Source organism: Magallana gigas, chromosome 1 (genome assembly GCF_963853765.1).
Source record: "Magallana gigas chromosome 1, xbMagGiga1.1, whole genome shotgun sequence".
Classification (NCBI taxonomy): domain Eukaryota; kingdom Metazoa; phylum Mollusca; class Bivalvia; order Ostreida; family Ostreidae; genus Magallana; species Magallana gigas.
The window spans coordinates 63,133,685-63,158,789 of record NC_088853.1 but is presented as its reverse complement, the minus strand read 5'-3'; the positions used below and the strand labels follow the sequence as shown (position 1 = coordinate 63,158,789).

The following is a 25,105-nucleotide window of genomic DNA, read 5'->3' as shown; positions in this document are numbered from 1 at the left end:
CACCTACTGTAGTATAATATCATATTTTTAAAGTAAAAATTAAAAAACAATTTGGCACATCAATGTGCACATGTAAAAATTTGTAAAACAAAATTAAAAAAACATAAAAAAAATCAATTTAACATAATGACACCTGATGTTTCGCCTAGTTTTTACAAATTAGTCACATCCTTAATTTTATTTTAAAAAAATACATCACCATGTATAAGTATATACATTTTTTAAATTTTAGTAAAACAAAAAGTGGCGTGTAATTACATAACACAACCATACAAATCTACTCATTGTTAAGTTTACAAAATAATTCAAATGTATACTTATTGTTAAACTCAGCCATACATATATACTTATTGTAAAGCTTACAAAAAAAATAATTCAATGTATACTTATTGTTAAGTTAACAAAATAATTCAAATAATGTAGCAAAACTATCAAATCTTTTTAAATACTTCATAGAATAAATGTTAACATTCTGTATTTTGATGTTTCGACAGTTCCTGCAGTAGCTTATCTTTACTTTTAGATAAAAAATTACCCCAAAATTTCCAAAAATAAAAAAATTTGAGTCTGTAAACAAAATTTCCTAAAAAATACCCCTACCATCCCCAGAAAAAAAATAAGTCTATTAAAAATTTTTCCAAAAATCACCCCCTTCCCAAAAAAAAACTGAGTTATAAAAAATGATTTAATCTTTTTTCTTTTGTACCATTGATCTCGTTACCCTTCTATTTATATTACCAAATGTTGACATTTCACAGTGTTCTTCATAATATGGTTTAGAAGAAGCTGCTGCAGGAACCGTTGAAACATCAAATAATGATATCTCTGAACTTGATGTACTGGTTGAAAACAATGAGGGTGTATGTAATGGCGTTGACATGTCAATACTTAAAGGTGGTGAAGGTGGAGTATAGATAGGGGATTCCTGGATAAATGGTATTGGTGAAGGTAATCTATGGATGGTAGTGTGGCGTTTTCTTCTAATGACAATAAATATGATGGTGATGATAAGGCAGATGGAAATGGAAATGGATGTGACTGAAAAAAAAATTAAAGTTTGGTTATTATAGTCTTGGTAATTGGTTCCAGATATAATTCATTTTCTGATACTGATACAATAGATGCAATAGATGCATAATCATTACTAAAAGATGAATCAGAAAAATATTCATCCATGTCAATATTGTTTGATTCATAAGAGTTTAAAATACAGGTTTCTTTATAAATACCAGCCATATTTATGGCTTTTTGTCTAGTATCAAACTGCTTTTTTTGAGAATAAATGATAAATCTATAAATACTTATTGGAAGAAACAACACAAGTAAAAATAAAAAGTAAAGGTAATTTAAATTCATATGATAAGTATTTGATTGCAAATTACCTAATATGAGTGTGGTAGAACTAGGCGAAACATCAGGTGGTGTTGAACCAGTAGAGGGGGGGGTGGGTAGAATTACCTATTCTACCTGTAGACCTCGCCCCCTCCTCTACTGGTGTCGTGGCCTCCTCCTCCCGGCCTGGGTAGCGGTGGCGGCCCCCGGTGGTCTCCACACCGGCCTCCTCCTGTGGGCTGGAACTCCCTGGGGTGGTGGTGGTGGGCGTACCACTACTGGGTGTGGGGGTCCTCTGGAGGCCGGTGTGGAAGTGGCGGCCCCCGGTGGCCGCCACGCTCGTCGCTGAGGCCTCGCTGGTGGCTGGGGCCTCGCTGGTGGCTGGGGCCTCGCTCCTCTCTGAGGGCTCACTGGCATTCTGAATGGGGAGGGCGGTGGAGACAGGCTCACCGGAGGGGACGGGGTCCTCGGAGGGAGATGAATTACGATCATCCCCTCCGGTGGCGCTGGTCTTACTGGTTGTCGTCTCATCGGTCTCACGATTGCTATTGGACGGTTCTTCAAAACAAAAAAAATATATACATATTAAATATGCATTGCTTTAATATTTTTGCTCTTTTAAGTGAAATTGTTTTTTTAATCATAAAAAATCTAAATATTCTGACATAGTGTGTGAAAATCATGGTGTGAATGTTTTTTATCGAAATTTGGCCCCCACGTGCGTAATCATGTTACCAAAAAAATCGATGATGAAATTCGAATGGTAAATCGAGTTGAGAAAAAATATGTAGGTATTTTTTATGACAAAACACAAGGTATTCTCTTCTTTATCTGTTAACTTTCTTCAGTTTATTCCTTTTCCCCACCCTTCAATGATGCAATGCATCAACTAAAAAAAATGTGACCTCGTGTTCCGTAAATTAAATCGCGGGGTATGACAATTTGACAGGTAACCGTCGTCTGCAATCCGATCTTTTAATGGGAAAATAAATGGGTCGTGAGTTAAGTACATTAAACACCTTTCACAATCTAACAAGTATTTTCATTCCATCAAGCCCCCAATATTAAAATATAAAATTCTAAGTGTCGGGATGACAATCCACATGTCATCTACCTACCATTTTGCTTCGAAGAATGCGCGCTCAATAAAGTTCAATAGTTGAAGAGTGATGACGTAAAATCCGACATTTTTCCGAAATAGTCTTCTCACCCCATAATTATTTTTTTTTACTTATAAAATAGCATAGGCTTTTATTTATTTTATACTTAATTTTAACATTTCTTTTATTTCAGATTTTTATTTAAATTTGTAAACAGTTACAAATTCATAATCCTCACCCCCCCCCCCTTTTTTTTGTAAATATTTTTTTTACATAAAAAATATGATATCTTTGAATAAATATTGTCAAAAACATACCTTGACATGGCATCCTTGTAAAGACTGTGGAGCTCTGCTGATGGACAATTATTTTCTCTGAAGCAAATATTCTGTGGGTAGCGCGGCCAATGTCCACAATCTTGTTGTCTGCCACCCCGCACAGAGAAATACAGGAACATGGATTCCTCTTCACGGCGCAATCAAACCAGCGAGCGGTTTCCCGACAACAACGGTTCACATTATTACATTGTTGGACCGACAGTCCAACAATTCCGAACAGGAGAAAAACAGCAAATTGCATTTTTACAATTCAACATGTAATAAAAGATACTCGGTGTGAAATGAAGTCAAAGTGCGGTACTGATAAAATTTTTACCTTTACTTATATAGTTTAATTGTGACCCTCATAACATTAGAGGGTCAAAAACGATAATGGAGAATCGGGTGTAGTAATTGATCCTATAATTGAAGAACCCCCAAAGTTTCAAAACTTGAAGAGTGCTGACCTATACATGATGACATAAAATGTGCCCTTTTTTTAGCAACAGTTCATTGTATTAAGTGAAGTGTAGTAAATCTGTGTTAAAATAAATTGAACTAGCACAATTATTTGTCAACCGAAATCACTAATACAAAAATATTGAATAAAAGTAGAAATTAACTTGACCCATTAGGTCAAAAAAGTTTCTAATCGAGCTGATTTTATTGTAAATGCAATTACTTTTATTAGGTCAAACCTTTCCAAAAGAAGTGAAAAAATACAAAGTCAGCAGCTTTGTGCCCTTATACCAGCGTCAAAGCATATCACATCCATGGGTTGATTCATTCTTACAATTAATTGCAAAAAAAGGGGGGGGGGGGTGAGGGGTGATTTGCACTTCTCATTCAATAATGTCATCCTATTTAAAAAGTATTTCACTTATTCAGCATTTTCTTAAATATACGCAAAAAAATTTAAACTAATGTTACAAAACCCATTACCAATGTATCAAGTATTGTATTCAATTTTTGAAAACTATGCGCTTCTCTTTCAATTTTTGAAATCGATGTCATCTTAACAAAAAAAATTCTTTCTCGTCACGTTACACATCATTATAAGTACAATCTTATCAAACTTTGAAAGGGTTACGGTATCAATTTTATCTACACCCGTAGGATAATATACATATCATTAACCTGTTTCAATACACTGTACCAGCTGCAAAGAACTCATTTTCTGCATCCAATCAGAAAAAGTAAAATAGTTTTTGGAGGGAAATTTAACATTTACAATGTATAACAAGACAGCGCTAATATCCAATCAGAAAATCTTACGCTGTACTAATTGCAAAGAATTTGTTTTTTGTATCCAATGAGTAGGAGTAAAATAGTTTTTGGAGGGAAATTCAACATTCACAATATATAACAAAATCAAACCAATATCCAATCAGAAAAAACTTAAACAGTACAAAAAATTGGAGGGAAAATGCATCTCTTTTTTATAAAAATCAAATTAAATTTTAAGAAAATCACCTTGCAATCCTAAACCCAATAGGACAAGTTCATTTTTTTCTGACCAGATCTGAACAATTCAATTCACCCTCCAAAAAAAAATGGAAGTAATTATTATGTAAGTAGTTTTTTTTTTACATCTATGCAGATTTTATTTTATTTATTTTTGTCTTTATTTATCCTTTTAAATTTTTAATATTCATTTCTTCATTTTTTTTTAGAAATGACTTGACAGCTAATAACAGCATTACCATACAGTTTACAGAAAATACCATGCATTTCACAGTCAGGTATGCGTTTTATTTAAAGCAAATGAAAAAAAGGATAATTTAATATAGAAAAAAATATTTAAAAAAACTTTTTATATAAAACAATTTTTTTTCTACCGATTGTTTTTCTTTGTTTAATTTTCACTTATTTTAAGCACAAAATATAAACTTATGTAACATTGACCCTCCTCTTTTTATATAATTACAGTAACTCCAATCTCCCCTTAAAATCAACCAAAGAAGTAGGTACTTCTTGTGAAGGTCTACAGCAATTCAGAAATAAAGAAACACAACATCAAGAAACAGAAGAAGAAGAAGAAAAAGAAGAAGAAGAAGAAGAAGAAGAAGAGCAAACGGCAGAACAAATGGAAATTGACATTGACGGTGTTATATTGGAGAGGATGATTCATAGACAAGAAGAGTTAAAAGAAGAGAAAGAAGAAATTGAAAGACGTTTAACAGACTTACAATCGAGAGTTGATAACATTGAACAAGAACTTGAGGATATCATGTATTTAATGGATTAACGGGAAATTTTCGCAGTGCTTGTATAGTTTGTAGAGTTACCTCTCTTTTCTCATCATTAAGTAATTTATCATGATTTAAAAACTTACCTTTTCCACTGATGTCTAGATGTGAAATGAAAAATACCTATATCTCAAAAAAGAATTTTGCCTTATATATATATATGTCTGTATTTATCATTTCTAAAAATATTCTTTGTAAAAAATACGTATAAGGGCATTATTATTTCATCACGTTTATGCAATACCATTCACTTATTTTTTTTAGACATTATAACAAATGATAGCAATTATGTTCTATATATAAAACCTATTCTTATAAAAATTATGTTTTTTAAAAAAAAAAATGTTATATAAAAAATATTGAACATAATTTTAATTTGTTTTCTTCTTAAAAAGCATATAATTTCCGTTATTTTTTTTTCAATTTTCTTGCTTCCTACAGTTATTTATCACAAACTTAACTGATTAAGCATATGAAAAAATTAACTGTAGGTTGTCAAGAAAAAATCTTTCATTATACAGTACATTCGGTGGGAAAAAAAACCTTTTCACCTACTGTACTCGAATAATACTTTTCCTCTAATGCACACGTTTCATTGTATTAGAGACATCTTTTCGAAAAATTTGGTGGCCGTTAAAACGACCGTTGAAATATTTGAGTTTTAAAGAAGCTACTGTTCTTTTCTCTTGTCTTCTTCTTCTTCTTCCTTCTTCTCCTTTACTTCTTCTTTCTCTTCTACTTCTTCTTCTTCTTCTGCTACTTCTTCTTTTTCTTCTTCTTTTTCTTCTTTTTCTTCTTTTTGGTCTTGTAGATTTTGTAAGTACTGTTCGTACTTATAATCAAACATACACTAGTCTACCATCAATGTCTCTTAACCTCCCAGAAGGATAGGGATCCATTGCTATTTCCCAATCCCAGTCTTCATGCTCAGGGATTGGTAAAGCAGTATCCAGCCCGCTTACCGCAGCCGAAGGAGTTGAATCGTTTGGTGTTAAGGGCATTTTAAAAAATGATAAAAAATTGTAACTACTCTTTAAAATATACCCTAAATTTTTTTAATATACACCCTTTTTTAATGTTCAAGTGCGCATGCTACATCACCTCATTTTTTCATGTAATTTTTTTTATTAAAATATCTCTCTCTGTGCACAGGTAAGTACACCTTATTTTCACTGTTTGCTCAAAATAGGTCATCCAAATCGATCTATTTTTTCTAAATAAAATTCACGTATTGCTTAATATCATCTATTTTACGTTATCGATACTACAGCGCATGCTCTCAAACCATAGAATCATCTTATGGTTTCGTCATAACCTAAAACCTCCTACTTTTTTTACACATGCTCACTAAATCTGTATATTCAACCTCCCTTTCTAAAAACAACCAATGAGAACACGACCTCTATAAATTTACTGCTCTAAAAAGTCCCCCTCTATAGGGCCTCAATAGTAACTACGTCATCACCTCTATATCCAGTCCACCAATGAGAACACGACCTCTATATTGCTACCTTTTCTAAAAATACCCTCTAGGTGACCCTAATAATTACGTCATCACCTATACCTCCACCTCTATATCACGGTATATGCTGCTGAGACTATAAGAAATCTCCTTATAACTTTCAACATTTTAATTGTAACTTTGTAGCTTTCTACGTTGACGGGCAATCACTACCCTCTAAACCTATACAACCGAATTACAACTCAGGCGCGTACTTGGAAGCCTATCAAACCCTTCTTCAAGGAAGAGAGCACGTTAGTGTAGAGCGAGGGGAATATCCCATTGGAAATGCATTATATGTCTTGAATATTAATCCCTACATCGACTTTAATACGAAGCGGAAAGGTCATTGTCGCTTAGAATTAAAATTCGCTTTACCCCTTCCCGAGAGTGTGACTTTAATATTATACGGAAAATTCCCACAGGTTCTCCACATTGATCAGTCTAGGAGCATTATATTCAAATGAACAATTACGAATTGAAACATTATTTATCATCATACGACGTTCAAGTCGTATGCAGCGACGACCTACCTGCTGTTGCAAAAAAGCACCAATTTTGGATCGTGAATACAGACGAATGCGGGGGGAAAGGTTTACATTGGGTCGTTTTTCATTTTCCCTCAAAAGGATCTATGGAGTTCTTTGATTCCCTCGGAAATCCCCCGGAACATTATCATAGGAGATTTCAAAGTATTCTAATATTCAATGGACCAAGATATAAATATATCGATTCCAGAATCCAGTCTGTGACTTCCTCCTTGTGCGGACACTATTGTATCTATTTCATCTTACAAAGAATTAAAGGACGTTCCATGAATAACATTGTACATGACTTTTATGATTTAAATACGCATGCTAATGATCGCTTGGTGTCTGATTTTATAAATGATATGTATTGATTAAGAAAAATTCAAATAAATTATGTGTGTTTTTTTTTTTTTTTTTTAATTTCATTTTCCTCCAAACCAAATTTCATCATTAAAAATAAAAAAATCATTGTTTGTAGTGAGAAATTAGGGGAATAAAAAAAAAGAAGGAATTATAAACAATGACGCTGTATGGATTATTGGGGAAATCAAAAAAAAGTGAAATTTTAAGTAAATGTGGATTAACTCTATTGATGTGATGTTTCAGTAGACGATACATGTAGTGTCAGTGAATGAAAAAGAAAACACGTTAATTAACCCACAGACATTATTTACACAGATAAATCTATTAAGTTCTCTTTGTAATAAACTCAAAACTATCATTTCATTTGTTACAATGGAATTGTTGTGTTTTATCAAAGATGAAGGATGTTATTACACCTTCTCAAACTGACCACCCGTGTAGTACTTGAGTAAATCAGCGTAATAACAAACTAAACAGATTTCTTGTATAAAAAAAAAAAAAAAAAAAAAAAAAAAAAGCCCTGTATTAAAACTCGACCAGTACAGAACCCTCCTTTTATACGATTCCCCTCAAAAATCATGAACAACAGAACGAATGAACAATCCGGAGAGGTGAGGTGGGGTTACATGCATGCAAGATTTCCGATAACGTATTTTGAATGCAGACTTTGCTGTGAGGAGCAAAATGTATGCTAAATATATATATATATATATGCTACAAGTGCAAGAAAATAGCTTGTTGTATGCCATGTTTCCAGCGATTAAAGAAGTCCTGTGGCTGTCCTCTCTGCAGGAGCACAACAACACCTGGTAAATTATTATGATTGTTAATTGGTGTACAGTAGCGTGTAATAGATGTTCCCTTTTAAAATTTTATCATTATTTTTTCTCTCTCTCTTTCAGACGCTGCTTCAATTTAAATTTCATTATAACAATGAGGGGGGGGGGGGGGGCAAAGAAAAAAACCTACAATTAATTAATCTTTTCTTTAACTGTGTTTATCTCTCGATGTTTGTATATTCACATTAAAGAATTAAGTTTTAGAATACAATTGAGGTTTAAGGGTTACTAAATCCCCAACAGTAAAATCATCTTTTTTTAAAACAACGTAATTAATAATAATTCTTTTCTTCAGTAAAATCAGTGTCAATTTATATAAAATGTTACGATTTAAATAAAACGTAATACTTTCACGAGAATAAAGTCGTAATGTTCAGCAAACTCCATTCACGACTGTACTAACTAAGAATCGTGTATAATCATTCCTGCTACAGACGTATATACACATTGCGTAAAATACCCATCGTGCAGCTGGTCCGCTACGCGAGGGGACAGTCTTCGAGTAACATCAAAGGCGCCGCTAGCCCTGGGTGACTCGACTTTCACAAGGCGGGGGCAAAGGAATGGAATTCTTCAACTTGCCGACTTTGAACTGCTACGGAATCAAATAATTTAAGTGTCATACAAGAATCGTGTATATTCATTCCTTTTACAGACGTATATACACATTGCGTAATATACCCACCGTGCAGCTGGTCCGCTACGCGAGGGGACAGTCTTCGAGTAACATCAAAGGCGCCGCTAGCGCCTGGGTGACTCGACTTTCACAAGGGGGGGCAAAGGAATGGAATTCTTCAACTTGCCGACTTTGAACTTCTACGGAATCAAATAATTTAAGTGCCATACAACTAAGATTTATTGTTTTTAATATTTATTACATTTATTAATCGTTTATTAATCATTTTCTTTGTAAATAATTATTTTTCTTAACCTTGGGGCAACTTTACCAATATGGACACTTCCACTGGTCAAGGATCAGTTCCATTTTATTAATTAGGGGTGATGAACGTCTTTTATTAGTTTTAAAAAACTATGTATGTACCTTTTATCCATTTTTTTTGGCTATTACTCTAAAAAAACAATAATACCTTGTAATTATCAACTGTTAGAATTTATTTTTTGGGGGAAAAATTCATGACCTCGTAATTTAAATGACCATTCCACCCCTAATTGGAATGTGTCATTATGTATTATATAAGAGATGAAGGAAAAAATTCGCCATCTTAATTCCAAATTCGAAGAGACAGGATGTTCATGATTCTAGTTATTCTGGTGGTTCAAGTTGATGCGCGGTGCGGGGTGTCAGAGGGGGTAGTGCAGTGCCGGGACTGGAGGGAGTTTGAGAGCGGAAACTACCCCATGGCAAACTTCCTCATCCTGGAGAGGGCAGTGGGGGAGATTAACATGGAGGGATATTTAGCACTGACCAGACTTGTCATCCACGACCCACAAGCTGATTGTGAGGACATCAAAACAAACCCCTGGACGACGGTCCGCATAGGCTCCCTCACTTGTCAGGTAATTATATTTTTTTTATTTATTTATTTAATTTTGTTATCTATGTCATAAAAAAAAAATTAACAATAATTTTAATTCTCAAAAGAAAACTTGTCAGGGAGATATATCGTCAAGAATTTTTTTAATTGAATCGATGTTATTTAAAAAAAATTTAAAAAGTTAATAAAAATTGAAATTTATGTGTTTTTTTTTCTCTTTTTTTCAGAACGCTCAGCACAGCAGTGGGGTCAAAGACATGATAACAACAACTACCCTAAGAACCGTCGAATTGGGAGTTATTACATTCAGTAAGTTTTGAATAAAAAATAAATAATTTTAAATAAATAAAATAAAGGATTATTTAAATTACTCTTATATAGAAGTTGTTTCTAAAGCCACCCTTTGTTTATTTAGACACACCTTGGATATATGTTATTCTTGGAGGGACGGGTGTAGTGGTTTTCATTTTCTCGGGGATGATCGTTTGTGTGATTAAGAGAAGGTGTCAGAGGAGACGGGTGGACCTCGAGATAGAGTCGCAGTCGCTAACCGAGTTCGACGCGGTTGTGATGAGAGATTTTAAGAACGATTAACTTTCTTTTTAGTGATCATTCTGACTTTATGTGTGAGGAGAAGAGGCCAAGATCTACACATGCGAGCCCCCACACCTCCACCAGTCATGCCAGCGCCACAACCAGCACCACTCCGCCGCTCAACCAGACAGAGGCGCGCACCCACCAGACTGTCATATTAAAATGATCTTATCATGATATTTTTTTTAAACATGTTGACTTTTCCGAAATTCTTTATGTATTTAATAAACGAAATATAAATATTTGAATTATTTGTAATCTTTGTATTATTGTGTCAGTGGTTCTTTTGTAAATTTTGAGTACATTGCTACAGTCTGTTTCAACCGTTAACAGAATTGAAAAAAAAAGACAGGTTGAAATTTAAAACATTTTAATTTTGGCAAAAATTGCAAACATTCAACTTCCGGAGGATTCTCCTCCCTTCCATCTCCTTTCGGAGTGCCTCCAAACTTTCTTCGAGTCTCAGCACTCGTTGCTGAAGACTTTCTTCAGCTATGGTCTGGAAAAGATAAATTATAATGTAATGAAAGGAACAAGAAAACTTAAGGATGTATAAAATAAAGGAAAAAAACTGAGGCCTGTATTTTTTAAAGAAAAAAATTTACGACTACGAGCAAAAAAAAAAAAAAAAAAAAATATATATATATATATATATACAAAAAAAAGTTATTAGCAGAATTAAATTTGGTCGTAGTCGTAAGTTCTTTTTTTTTATAAAACAGGTCCTCTAGATAATCATGGTTAGATCATCCTTAAAATAATGTTTGTCTGTGCTTTCCCTACTCAAATTTTTTTAAAAATATTTGTTGACAAGATAAAAGGAATAAAGAAAAATATATATATTTCGTTTTTCCGGGAGAGCACAGCCAAACAATTTTAAAGATGACCTTACATGAAATACATTAACCAGTGGCGGATCCAGGAATTTCGCAACGAGATGGTACAGTAAAAGGTAGGGGGGGGGGTGTAATGAAGCCCCCCCCCCCCCCCCCCGCACAGTAGGTCTATTAAGGCTATGACCCTGATGAGGGTCCGGGGCGACTCCCTCGGAAGCTTACACATTTTTACATATAAGAAATGTTATTCCGTTGCGCCGTCCCTAGATCCGTCATTGTTTACTTTCGGATAACACATGACGAATTCAGTCATAACCCGGAAAAAGATTATCCAAGTAAAATAATGTAATACATGTGTATGACTAATGATGTACTATATAAGACTGAAGAAAATGTACTCATTGTTTAATTAGGTGTTCAATGTCATTTGAATGAACGACTGTGAATTATGCAGACATTTTGTGCTATATGTAACAAGTCGTTTTGTAACAGCTCTTCTTTTAAGCGACATTATAAAACTGTACACGATAAAACAAATAGTTTTCGTTGCGATATTTGTGAAAAGGTACTTAATCGAAAAGACAATTACGATCGACATGTTAGAGTATGCAAAGCAGAGTTTAAATGTTTTTACTGTGACTATACGTTTAAGTTTTCATCGCATCGCACATTACATGTCCACATGGAGCATAAGGATAAATTATTTAAGTGTGATAACTGTTGCGCTGAATTCTTGGACGAGAGAAAGTATCAAAGACACCAGCAGACATGCAAGGTATAGTACCACATTTTGAAAATCGTTGTTAATGTAAATATAAGATATATGTACCGTATCTGCAGGAATTTGGGGGGACGCTGCAGGTGTGCGGGTTGCGCATGCGCCATCCCCATCCTCCGAGGAGAAGTTAATTCGTCTCCTCACCTACAAAAAAAAATGCATAATTAAATTTTTTTTTTTATTAACATAATTTTCATGCATGTGTTTGTCATTCATTTACATTTGTTGTTTAATCGATGGTTTATATATTACATTTCTTTGTTGATCGTAGAATATTTACAATTTAAAAAATAGAAATTAGAAGAAAAAAAAATCAATATGATAAAAAACATACCCGGCGAAATCTAGGCCCTCTAGGGGTAGACTCGATCATAATGACCCTTGAACTTAACCACACATCATTGGTCTGAAATTGAAACGAATAAATAATGAAAGGTGTTACTTTTACAAAGTTTGCTGATATAGCATTACATGTACATGTACCACTCATTCGCATAACATTGAATTTGATAGTAGCGGTAAATATCAGTGTAAGGAACTTAGCATTGTTTGATAATGATTCTTTTTACTTTTTATAAACATGATTAAATTGTGAATATCCATGACACCATTTACATTAGATATACAACAAAGAAAATATATGAATGAGGATACATGTACATGAGAATGATTTATTGTCCCTTAGCATCCATTTTTTTTTTTTTTAGCTTACATGACTTAAAAACATTCTTATTCTTTCACTTAACAATTTTTTTTGTATTACATCTGTTGTAAAGAATTTTCCTAAAAGATAGTTTTTTTTCGTTTCATATGATATTAGATGACATCGCAGGAAGATGAAAATAATCTTAAAAAAAAAAAAATACTTCTACATAATTCATAAAATACATGTATGTTTAAATACTTACACTTCCACCTTTTCTTCCTGCCATTTTTTCCGTCCTCGATGTCAATACTATAGGTATAAGTTAGGAAGTGAAAAAATACATTGAGTGCAGGCTTATTTATATGCTTGGATAGACTAAAAAAAATCCCTTTTTCTTTTACTCTTTACATATAAAACACAGTATTTGTGATTAATCCGTCTGGAAAAGCAGTACACGTGTACATCTATATTCCTTTATACACATCATCATCCGGGATTTTTAAAAGATTATTCCAGTTACTTCCTTTCAACACAGGAAACGATCACTTAAAAATATCGATTAGTAGAATGATCCAGACATCTTAATTAATATACCGAGTTTGACATTTTTTTTTTGTATTCACCATTCAAAACTTTATAATGATATAATAATTACGAAAAAAAATGTTGTTTAAAATAATAATAAAAAAGAAAAAAAAAAAAAAAGGACAGATCTTATCTCTTTCTAATTCTCTCATACTTCTTTACTTATTTAGAACAATTTTCCAACAACATCCACGACGTCAATGCAACGAAACAAAAGCAACAGATCTGTGGTAATCTATGACATTTATTTTTCTTGAATATTTTTGATTTCAAATTTATAGTTTTTTTTTTTTTTTTTTTTTTTTTTTTTTTTAACTGGTCTTTTTTAATTAAAGCAGAACAACGATGCATCAATCCCTTCGACACCAGCACAAGACAACACCTTTGAGGTTTTTTTTTTTTTTCATCATAATTATAAATTTTATATCTATTATATCTATATATATATATATATATATATATATATATATATATATATATATATCTGCATTGAGGAAACAATCTCTTAAAAGTTTGTATTCATAATTCGTTCATCACATGAATCTTGATTTATTTTTTTAATTTAGAACAATGAACAAAGATCATCAAATGCATCAACACAACAAAAACAAGACCACGCACCGAAGGTAAAATAAAATAAATCTAACACACATTTTACGAAATTGATGGTTAATCGTATACTAGTATTTTGCTACAATGAAGCTTATTTTTTTTTTTAAATTCTCGTTTAGGATTCTTCTTTTAGCTATACGTGTCGGACATGTCATCAAAAATTTGATTGTCGACGAACATTGTACGTTCATCAGATGAATGACCATGTTCAAGTAGGAGCAGGTCTGTTACAACCCAGACCCTGGGGGAATGGGTCTCCGCCATGGGGGGAAGGTGACAGAATTGATGAACAATTAAAGAAAGTATATGAGACGAATGCTTCTTTAATCTTAAGAAGACACCAGGAAGGAAATGTTTATAGTGTATACAACTTTCCGATCGATAATCATTTCACCGTTTCCGAAATTATGCAAGCAGGAAACGAAATTTATGACCGTCAACAAAAAGCCTTCCGTTTAAATTTGGAATTTGGTTTAATATTGAAAAACACCGAAACAGGTGAATATCGGTATTTTAAACCTTATCACAATCAAGAGGTATTTGAACGTCCCATTTACGTATCGAGAAGAATTCATTTAAAACGTTTACAGCATCGCATGCAGCAATTAAACATCACTGATTATATTTTGCGGCAGCGTCCCGATACAAAGTGGAAACCATTTCTGATCACAAATGTCCGCATCGTTACATATCATTTGAATTTTGTTTTGGGTAACGGTAGAGTTACTGTGCCTGAACACATCAGTCAATCGAAATCAGTCATTTCAATGACAACGAATAGTAAAGGTTATGCATATAAAGACAACCTTTGTGCTTTCCGCTGTTTAGCATATCACCAGAATAAAGATTGGTGTTTGTTGGAGAATCAAACACAAGAGCTATTTCAAAAATGGGTCTCCTTTAACAAAAGACAAAGCAAAGACATAAATTCAAATTCAAAAACGTTTCCTGGTATTACTTTAAATCAACTAGTTTATTTCGAAAAATGTTTCGAAATCAATGTCAACTTATTTTCTTTACAAGAAGATGGTTCTGCACAAGTTATTTACAAATCAAAATGTAAATATTCAAATGACATTTACTTAAATATCTTCGAACATCATCTGTCATACATTACGAAATTCGACACTTACGCCAAAAAATTTCAGTGCAAAACTTGTCATCGTCATTTTGGGCATTTAAAAAATTTGAAAAAACATCAGCGTGTGTGCAAGATGAAAACAAAAAGACAATTTCCAGGGGGGTTTTATTCTACTCCAAACACAATTTTTGATAAATTGGAACAATACGGCATCACTGTTAATCCCAGTGATCGTTTGTATGAATGGTTTTTAGTTTACGACTTTGAATCTATGCTTGTACCAACTGATGCTGGTCAGAACAGCGCAAGTCTTCAATATACGGAACAGCACGTCCCCGTATCCGTAAGCGTCTGTTCAAATGTAGAAGACCACACCGAACCCCTATGCATTGTTGAATCAAACATTGATTCTCTTGTTGAAAAAATGGTAGAGTACATGTCAACAATCGCTCAAAAAGCAACCGAGTTAACTAAAGAAAAGTTTTCTTATGTGTTTAGCGCCCTCGAGGACTCGGTGTTTGACGAGAGAATTTGTGAAGACGCACTCGAGTGCATCGGAGATGACGAGGAAATTCATAAAATGATAAATGAAGAAAAAAAGCTTTCCAAAAAATTAAAAGAGGAATTTGAAATTTATTGCGAGCAAATGATATGCATTGGTTTCAATTCGGCCAAATACGATATTAATTTAATAAAGAGTTACCTCGTTAAACACCTCCGGCTCGACGAAAACGGCGCATTCGTTGCCAAACGCAACAATGTTTATTCATGCATCAGTACAAACACTTTTAAGTTTTTAGACATCTCTCAATATCTGAGTCCCGGTATAAATTATTCGGGGTTTTTAAGAGCATTCGATGTTCAAGAGAGTAAGGGTTTTTTCCCATACGAATTTTTTGATGATATAGACAAACTTCGTTACGACCGACTTCCACCTCACGAGTCCTTTTATTCAACTCTCAAAAATACCAACATTACCGACGAAGAATATGCCTTCTGTCAAAGAGTGTGGGACGAGAAAAAAATGACAACGTTTAGCGATTTCCTCGTCTGGTACAACAATCTCGACGTCGAACCTTTCGTACAAGCGGTGAAGAATTTACAGAAATATTATTTCGAGCGCGGTATTGACATATTTAAATGTAGTATATCGGTACCAGGTCTCGCGCGTCGAATGTTATTTGACAGTGGTACGAAAGAGGGGGCCAGTTTTGCTTTGATTGATCGTGAAAATGAAGATCTGTACGACACGATCAAGCAGAACATTATAGGAGGTCCGAGCATTATTTTCAAACGCTACCACGAAACAAAAAGGTCATTTATTCGTGGTAATCCGCAAAAGCCATGTGGTCGAATTATCGGCTTTGACGCCAATGCGCTATACCTATACTGTATAGGAAAAGAAATGCCCGCCGGTGCTTTTGTGCGTAGGCGCATGCTCGATAAATTTAAACCTCAGAAACGAGATAAATATACAATTGCATATGATTGGTTAGATTGGTTGTCCCACTGTGGGAAATATAAAACCATCAAACATAAGCTGAATTCAGGTAAAGAAAAAAAATTGGCCGCTTTCCTGTTGACGGCTACGACGAGGAGACTAACACGGTGCTGCAGTTTCACGGATGTTACTGGCATGGTCATCGTTGTTGGTTGACTCGACATGTCAAAACCGACAAACTCTTAGAAATGAGACAAAATAAAACCAAACTTGCAACGAGTTACCTCAGAAAACAAGGTTACAAGGTTGTTGAAATGCGCGAGTGTACTTTCCGTAATAACATTCGCACTAACCTTCAGTTGAAAACATTCGTCAACTCGAGAAAGCAACCTACAGGTCAAGGTCCCATGACACATGAAGATGTCATTAGAGGAGTTTTGAGCGGCAAGTTATTTGGCATGGTAGAATGTGACATTCGGGTTCCAGAAGCTTGGTCTGATCACTTTAAACACCCGACTATGACACCATTCGAGTATTTCTCAGAGATGAGTCCTCTCTTTTGTACCACGGACATTCCATTTGACGCCATAGGCTCGCACATGCAAAACCACGCGAAACGGTTTAATCTGAGTACGAAACCTCGTCGTCTTCTGGTAGGAGGCATGAGAGCGCGTCAACTGTTAATAGCTACGCCTTTACTGCGCTGGTATATAGAGCACGGTCTGGAGATCACCAAAATCTACCAGACTGTTGAATATACACCTCAGAGATGTTTTAAGAATTTCGTTCGCGATGTAAGCGACGCGCGACGTCAAGGCGACGTAGACCCGACGAAATCCATAATTGCGGATACGCGTAAACTAGAAGGAAATAGTGCATTCGGATCCATAATTATGGACCAAGAAAAGTTTCAAACCGTCAAATTCGTACGTGGTGAAGGAAAGGCCATGATGGAGATAAATGATCCCTCTTTTAAAAAAATATCTACACTTTTCGACGAGGAAGAGCTTTTCGAAATTGAAAAAAGTAAGAAAAAATTAAAACTGAATTTACCCATTCAGATCGGTTACTTCATCTTGCAGTATGCAAAACTGCACATGTTACAGTTCTACTATGACTTCATGGATAGATTTGTAGACCGTGCAGACTTTGAATACTGCGAGATGGACACCGACTCTGCCTACATGGCCATTTCGGGACCCACCTTTGAGTCTGTGATTAAACCTGAATTACGACAGATTTACGATCACAGTCTCAAAGGTCACTGTGTCGACAGTTTAGAGATCGAGGCGGACTGCGACCGGCATTGGTTTCCTCGCACTTGTTGCGAGAGACACGCAAAGTTCGATCGTAGAACGCCTGGACTCTTCAAAATTGAATTTGAAGGTGACGAAATGATAGGTTTATGTTCAAAGACTTACATCGTCTCTACTCGTATGCAGAAGAAACGTTCCAGTCAATTGATTGTAGCGCAGCGACTACTTAGACGCGCAAAGAAATGTAGGTTTAGAAAATTTCAAGTTATCAAACCACGTTTGGTGACGAAACTTAAGTTTTCTTGTAAGGGAATTTCAAAGAAAAGACTTAAAGCCCCCCTCGCCTTATTCAGAGATGTATTAAAAACTCAAAAAGTGGGGACTGGAACAAATATGGGATTCAAACTTAGAAATAACAGTATGTATACGTATCGTCAAATAAGGAATGGTTTGACTTATTTTTACTGTAAGAGAAAAGTTTTAAATGACGGAGTTAGCACTGAACCATTAGATTTCGAGTTATGTCCTGTAAAAAGCATAAAGGAATATGAAGCTGAAATAGATGACTTCGATCTCGAACTAGTACACATGCTCGCGGAAAGCGAGTAATTGATATTATTTGATGCATGACACTGTTGTTCGAAGAGATTGTATATACTTTCTTTTTTTGTAAAGTTTGTGTTGTACTGGAAAGGGGGGGGGGGGGGGGGTCCATACCGTCGCATCGTTTCATCTCTTGGATATGATGAGAAATATTATCTAATATTTTCGCTTCTTCTGTGAAATTTTGTAATTATTTATGTACGTTGAATGGTTGATTATACAGTTGTCTTAAATGGGGTAAAAAAAATATTACTCTAATTCATCGTTTATTTTGAAATATCCATGTTCAATGTATACATCTACATGTACATACGTAATTTTTTTTTTTTTTTTTTCGCATGTATTTATACTGTTAATGAACTTAAACTCAAGATTAATTTACCGTATGTATTTTTTGTTTGCCTAACTATTTACATACATATATACTTGTATGTACAATAAAGATTTTTGGTGTAATTCACGTTTTTTTCATTTATCCCAAGACAAGGTCATAAGAAGGGTTCAGTATCTATATATTCAAAAGCATTTTTTTAACATGGAGAGAACTTCCACCTCGTCATCAGAATCGTGGTGTTTAATGGGAAATAAAATTCCCAAATCTGAAATTGTCTACTTCTGTCAAATGATCGTGGTGTATATCATTATCATTACCTCAATTGTTAACTTGTCTCTAAAGAACGGTTCCTCTGAACTGTGGATTTCCTTACTTAGCAGTGCAATAGGTTACATATTACCTAACCCCTCTTTAAAAACAGAAAAAATATAAGAAGGTTAATGATACTCGGATATAAGACATAAATCATCAGCATGTCTATTCCATTTCAACCGTGTTCGAGTATGTGCATAAGCGGTCAAACAGGAAGTGGTAAGACGCGATTTGTTTACCGATTGTTGACTGATTTGAATGAAATGTATGGCGGTGAGCCACCTAAACACATTTTGTATTGTTACGGTATTCATCAACCTCTTTTTGACGAAATGGAGCAGCGTTTTTCTAACTTGAGATTACATCACGGGGTTCCCACAAACAAAGAAATAGAGGAACTGACCTCTGATCGACAACATACGCTAATCGTGCTGGACGATTTAATGCATCGAGTAGTCAGAGATGTCGACATGGAACTTTTATTTACTCAAGGCTGTCACCACCGACGTCTCAGTGTAGTATTCATTACACAGAATTTATTTCCGAAAGGTTCAAAATCAAGAACCATAGCTTTAAATACCTACTATTTGATACTGATGAAAAATGCCAGAGATGCATCCCAAATTTCAATGTTGGGTCGACAGTTATATCCGGGATGTTCTAAACTCTTGATGGAGGCTTACAAAGATGCAACTAAGCGTCCCTTCGGTTACCTGGTGGTAGACACGTCACCTCGAGGCGACGATAAATTTAGACTCAGAACAGATATATTTCCGGGAGAGGACCCTACAGTATACTCATGTTTATAAGAACAAATGTAGACCTTTGGTATAAGATAATTATAATGACTTCTGCTGTCAGACAACAGAGACATTTTTTAGAATTTTTGCTTCAGTCAAATCCCGCACAAAGAAAATTGATATTAAGTTCCATCACCAGAGATCAATTAAACGTGTTGGGAGAAATAGCCGCGAACGTCATCCATAGTGTTATTTTACTGAATCCAGAAGAGAAAAAAGCTCTTAAAAAATACAAATCTGTTCTCTTCGTATTAGGCGACAAAAAAACGGCCAAAAAAATAAAAGGAGGTTACTTAAAAAGAAATCAACTCGGCATCACAACCTTGTTAAAAATCGTAAAACCTTTCCTGAAAAAATGGTGGACGTGATGCAGAAATCTGTGTTGATACCTTACGAGAAGTACAGCCGCCTCATGACACTCCAGGAGACACATCGCGCGAATTCCGAAGCAGACGCGGAGAGAGTCGTGGCAGAAAATGTATCTGAAAACATGATAGCCCTACCACACCCGGAGGAATCACAGAACCATGACATGTCAACTCAGACCGAATCCGAGGACTCGATAAAGCCTGAAACAACATCAGCCAATCTATCTACGAAGGAATCCGAGGAATCGCTTATCACAGAAAAGCCAGTGTTCAAAAAGAAAAAAACAATTGAAAATAAAAACATTAAAGCAAAATCTCGTTACAGACTTCAAACAACGTGGATTCGATTTTAATATGTCTATATATTTGAATAAAAATCATTTTTATTAAAAAATCAGATTTGTTTCTCTTTTTTAATACACCATATTACTCTGAATAGTTTTAATATATAATTAGTATTATTGTTTACATGAGAACAAGTGTGATCAAGCTGTTACAAGAGTATTTCACCGAGAGTCACGATTGTTTAATATACTCAATACAATTGATATTTCAAGGTTTAATTAAATAAAGTCATCTGTTGTATTCCGTTGGAACGGCATTAATAGTATTTCACCGAGAGTCACGATTGTTTAATATACTCAATACAATTGATATTTCAAGGTTTAATTAAATAAAGTCATCTGTTGTATTCCGTTGGAACGGCATTAATACTACTTATCAACTTCCTGCTACGCTCCTCCCTAATTACCTTCCTGGTCTACACTGAACCTCTGAACCTCAAATTTTTGAACCTCAAAGTGGGGTATAATGTCCCCCTTCATACTACTAACGGTTACTTTAAAGACCAATAACAGGCAATAATGATAATTCTTATAACTGAGAGTTCATTATGAACATATTTTACTGTACATGTTACATGTACCAGTGGACAAAAAGTGATCAGAATAATTTGCTGAATGATTGACAATGCACATAAAATTGTAATTAAGTATAATTATGTTAAGGAGAGTGAGCTGGACATCCTCAGTTGCATGGAAGCAGTATCACAGCAAATTAAATACCAGTCAATGGGATAAGCAATGGTGCCACTGATTTCAAAATGCAAGGTATGGAAATCTGCCGTGTAGTAACAAGTTAATTAGCTTCTTTTTGATAAGTGTATTACATAAATTTAATAACTGATAATCAGGAAGGGGGTCCTTACCAAAACCCAATCACTTTTTTAATCCACACATTGAATTTATACATTTCTATATTACATGTATTCCTTCTATGATGTTGGAAATTATATGGGGTATAGCATTTCCATGTGCCAATATTATATATCCATAAATTTGCAAGATATGTGATTTCTACTCAAGGAATTAAATAATTTTTATCCTGAAAATACACATTTGGGAAAGAAAATTACATGACTGACTTATCTTGATATAACGATATTTCATTATACAGTCTTCCAACATGGTACTGACTGGGGGAAAATCTGAGGCACCAAGGCTTGTTGTTGTCACTAATGGAGATGAATCTGTATCAACTTGTATCGTGGTTGGTGATAGTGTCAGTATGAATGTGGAGCACAACATAAGGGAAGCGTTGAACAGTTTAATATTTCCGTACTATGCGCTAGATCTGACATATCCTACACAACATCAGTTGTAGGGGTTTCTTCAACACTATGTACTTCAGGTCAGAAAGAATTACCAGCTGCCTCAAGTTTTCCAGAAAGGTTGATGATAAGCTAGCCAATGAGTCATTAGATTGTCACATGTCTGAAAATAAAGTAGTAAACATTCTTTTCGTTTGTAATAAGAACTGTAGAAAAGACAATTGAAACTTGAATACATGAGTTTTTAAAATTATCTGTACATTTTCGAAAAATTAAAAGATTATTTTAATAAAAGTTTGAAATGTATATTCCAGTCTCATTTCAGATTTTTCTATCAAAATATACAAAATAGCCATCGAAAAAAATATGTATCCCTTGTGAAATTTTTTGAGTATGCCTTAGAACCATTGAATAAATGTGTTTAGATTTTAAACACCTAAAATTCCATGTGTTTATCACCTAATCGCAAAACATGAGTAACATGTTAAAGATTTTAAGCATTTATGTAAATATGTTATGAACATGTTAAAAAATTAAACACATAAAAAACCTCTAACATGGTTGGTGTTTAGAAAAATGTTCCGGAGCTAAACACATTTTTTACAGTGTACGTTTTAAATAGTATTGCTACTGTATTAATGATCAATTACATTTTAAGTATGTCACTCCTTCAACGAAACCCATCTCCGCTTCTGCTACAGGTGTGAATGGATGAGCGATCAGAGACAATATCATGTACAAGAATGTACATCAAGTTCTCAGTAAGACAACTAAGGAAGCTTCACATTTATTGATTGGACGAAACAATATACAAACATTATTCTTGTTGCACACAGTCAGTTCTAACAAAAAAAAAACATTAAGTGATTAGTTATACATACTTTAGAATGAACTCTTTATTTAAATAAAGAGTTCATGAAAATAATTAACTAATAAACTACACATAACCTGAAAAAAAATTCTGAAGGTAAATGCTTCATTTAATTTATAGACGCAGAAGACTGCCTAACTCTAGCAGGCATACCTTTTCTCTTCAAAAAAAAGCAAGAGGACCTCACTTAATTCCAGCTGGATCACTAATGCCCCATCTATATACTGGCCAAAGACAAGCTGTTGTCAATGGGAGAAGAAACGTTTGCTGTATATGAAGAATGGTGTTAAATGCTAATATGCGAAAATTTCTTCCAGGCATTTGTTGTTTTCATGGCTTCATGGACATCATAACTATGCAACCAGTTTTTTCCTCACATGTGTGGGAGTAGAGAAGACAATTTTTAAAAATGTGGCTTGTTTTTATATCTGGCCCCACATGTGGCGCCCAGGGGATGGTAGTGCCATGAATTTCACAATTTAAATTAACATAGAGATGCCTTTAAAGCTGAACGACAAAAAGAAGTTTACTGGAAATAGACCCTTAAATGCCTCTACTGCAACTTCTGATCAGAAAAAAATAATCTGTAGGAAGAAATGCAGACAGACAGCCGGGGTCCAAAGACTGCTTAAACCAAACATAAGCCTATGGGTAGCCTTAATGGAAAATTCGATAATGGGGACCACCCTATAAGAAATATTCCTGGCCCTCAACTGTCCAGCTCTATCCTACACCGGACTGCAATGCAGTGGGAGTAATAATGGTCCCATGATGGTGGAGATGGTTGAAGAAGGTAAGAGACGTTAAAGAAAGTACCTGAAGGACACTCTGGAAACTGCGGATACCCACCCCTTACACCCATACCAATTGAAAGTAACGGCCACAACAACAATCCACTATACTGGTATCGGGACAGGAATTCATTCCAGCCTGCATCACAGAGTACCTACACCATAACTAAAAATCTTGCCACTGAGACAACAATCATAGGTTCGATGCAAAAAACAAGCTTTGTCGTAAGCGTACTTATAACAGCAAATGCACATATCATTCAGGAAAATGCTCAGCAACCCTTACCATGGATGCACCCATCGGCTGTGAACACTTCACCATCGAGGAAGTATGTCATGAATTACTTACAGACAGGGAACCTACCCTCATTAGCCATTTGACTACAGATGGAGACAGTGCCGCATTCCGCAAGCAAAACTTATTCAAAAAATATCGAATGAGAAACCAACTGATACTGACTATAAAAAGCATTTTGGTCCTGATATGGTTGCTAAAATCATTGATATCATAGGCCGAATTAGCAGATAACTGTTTTATGTCTCAGTGAAATCCGGACATAATGTGAGACAAAGATCATCAGTTAAACTATAAACTGTAGCGTGTAGTGATGAAAGAAAAGGTTGCCCTGGGTCTACTTATTTGTGCAGTTAAAGCATTTATATATCGTTAGCTGCGTCACTTGTCAGTGTCGATCTAACAATTTCGGCAATTATATGTTGTGTGATATTATATTCCAAATTTGAGAAGATGTTGGATACTTATTCATTGCCAAATCAAAGGATAGCATCAATTAGTATAAAGCATGTGACAAGGAAGGCCTTGTGTCGTTCAATTCAAGGTTGGCAAAAAAGCGAAAAATACTGGTTAATAAAGTACAACTTATAAAGTAAAAGTACCTTATATTTCGTCTTAATCAAATTTGTTGAAATATAAACAACAGTACATCATGTCAGCAATGACATTTTATAATTGTCTATGGTTTCCTGTTATGGTTAATTCATACACCATTGATATTTGTTTTTAAGACTCAAGTCAGGGTGCATCTATACAGTAATCATAGACATGATATCAAAAATATGAAAAATAAAGTGTGACTTCTGCCACTACATTAGTATGCAACACACTGGAGAAGCCAAATAGCCCAACTCATAGTATATATCTGGCCAAAACTGGGGAACACAACTGTCAAGTGGCAATTGTTTATTAAAACAACACGTGTGATTATTTAATTGTTAGTTGTAACACCTACAGTAATTATACCAGTTTATTATGTGCTTTTAATTTTATATTTGTAAAAAGCTAAACTCGGGATTTATAAAGCTAGACCAAAATTTGTATCTTAGCACCTATAACAATCTTCGAAGGTAGGTGACCTGGTGAATTTAAGATTCATAACTTGACAGCGCAATGGCAAAGTATGCTAAATTGTGTTTGATGCTTTTTGTTGATATCTTATATCCCAAACAAGCTTTGTTTGTCGTTTTGAAAGTTTGTTTTATTTTATTTTACGAATTGCTTTTCTTTTTAAAATATTCTAATTTAATAACCGATTTAGCCTGATTCTATAAGGATTGCGAACGATAGCATTGTTCAGCCGCCTAACTTATAGTCATTTTTTGAAAGTTGTCTAATTAAAGTAATTTTTTTATTATAATGTTAACATTTATGTATATTTTAATTAAATATAAATGATTTGGTCAAACAAAAAAAGATAACTTTTTATTTTTGGTTAAAATAGCTAATTTCATAATAGAAAATATTGAAAACGGAAATGTTTTTAACAAATCACCCCCTTTTAATTATTGTTATTTGTCATATTTTTACCAAAGGGTTTGTTGTTTCACGGGGGAGGGGGGGGGC

General features: G+C 34.4%; 2 protein-coding genes and 1 long non-coding RNA gene across 5 annotated transcripts; 2 read left to right on the top strand and 1 right to left on the bottom strand.

Annotated features, from left to right (window-relative positions):
* Nucleotides 1-7,974: 7,974 nt before the first annotated feature.
* LOC105329157 (uncharacterized) lies at nucleotides 7,975-10,595 on the top strand. 2 transcript variants are annotated; one of them, XM_011430350.4, is made up of 3 exons: nucleotides 7,975-9,749; nucleotides 9,955-10,036; nucleotides 10,334-10,595. In XM_011430350.4, exons 1-3 carry the CDS (start codon nucleotides 9,480-9,482, stop codon nucleotides 10,480-10,482), a joined length of 501 nt encoding a protein of 166 aa, XP_011428652.2. In that variant the 5' UTR covers nucleotides 7,975-9,479; the 3' UTR covers nucleotides 10,483-10,595. The 2 variants fall into 2 exon arrangements, with proteins under 2 accessions (XP_011428652.2, XP_011428645.2); XM_011430343.4 differs by having other exon boundaries at nucleotides 10,143-10,583.
* Nucleotides 10,596-10,619: 24 nt separating this feature from the next.
* LOC136274601 (uncharacterized) lies at nucleotides 10,620-19,846 on the bottom strand. 2 transcript variants are annotated; one of them, XM_066081852.1, is made up of 5 exons: nucleotides 19,390-19,846; nucleotides 12,844-12,890; nucleotides 12,270-12,341; nucleotides 11,987-12,079; nucleotides 10,620-10,820 (listed from the first exon to the last, which is right to left on the bottom strand). In XM_066081852.1, the coding sequence occupies exons 1-5, from the start codon at nucleotides 19,421-19,423 to the stop codon at nucleotides 10,692-10,694; spliced, it is 375 nt and encodes a 124-aa protein (XP_065937924.1). In that variant the 5' UTR covers nucleotides 19,424-19,846; the 3' UTR covers nucleotides 10,620-10,691. The 2 variants fall into 2 exon arrangements, with proteins under 2 accessions (XP_065937924.1, XP_065937960.1); XM_066081888.1 differs by lacking the exon at nucleotides 19,390-19,846 and having other exon boundaries at nucleotides 12,844-13,412.
* On the top strand, nucleotides 11,600-14,116 carry LOC136274620 (uncharacterized). The gene is made up of 4 exons (XR_010713078.1): nucleotides 11,600-11,932; nucleotides 13,337-13,396; nucleotides 13,502-13,555; nucleotides 13,733-14,116. It is a non-coding gene; the product is annotated as an uncharacterized lncRNA (long non-coding RNA).
* Nucleotides 19,847-25,105: the final 5,259 nt, after the last annotated feature.

Coding starts and splice junctions, on each gene's coding strand:
- LOC136274601 (XM_066081852.1), bottom strand. CDS start 19,423: ATGCATCTCTGGCATTTTTCATCAGTATCAAATA. Junction 12,891..19,389: donor TTTTTCATCAGTATCAAATA/GTAGGTATTTAA, acceptor TTATACCTATAG/TATTGACATCGAGGACGGAA. Junction 10,821..11,986: donor CCCAAATTCCTGCAGATACG/GTACATATATCT, acceptor TATCTTTTCCAG/ACCATAGCTGAAGAAAGTCT.
- LOC105329157 (XM_011430343.4), top strand. CDS start 9,480: ATGTTCATGATTCTAGTTATTCTGGTGGTTCAAGTTGATGCGCGGTGC. Junction 9,750..9,954: donor TAGGCTCCCTCACTTGTCAG/GTAATTATATTT, acceptor TCTTTTTTTCAG/AACGCTCAGCACAGCAGTGG. Junction 10,037..10,142: donor ATTGGGAGTTATTACATTCA/GTAAGTTTTGAA, acceptor TTGTTTATTTAG/ACACACCTTGGATATATGTT.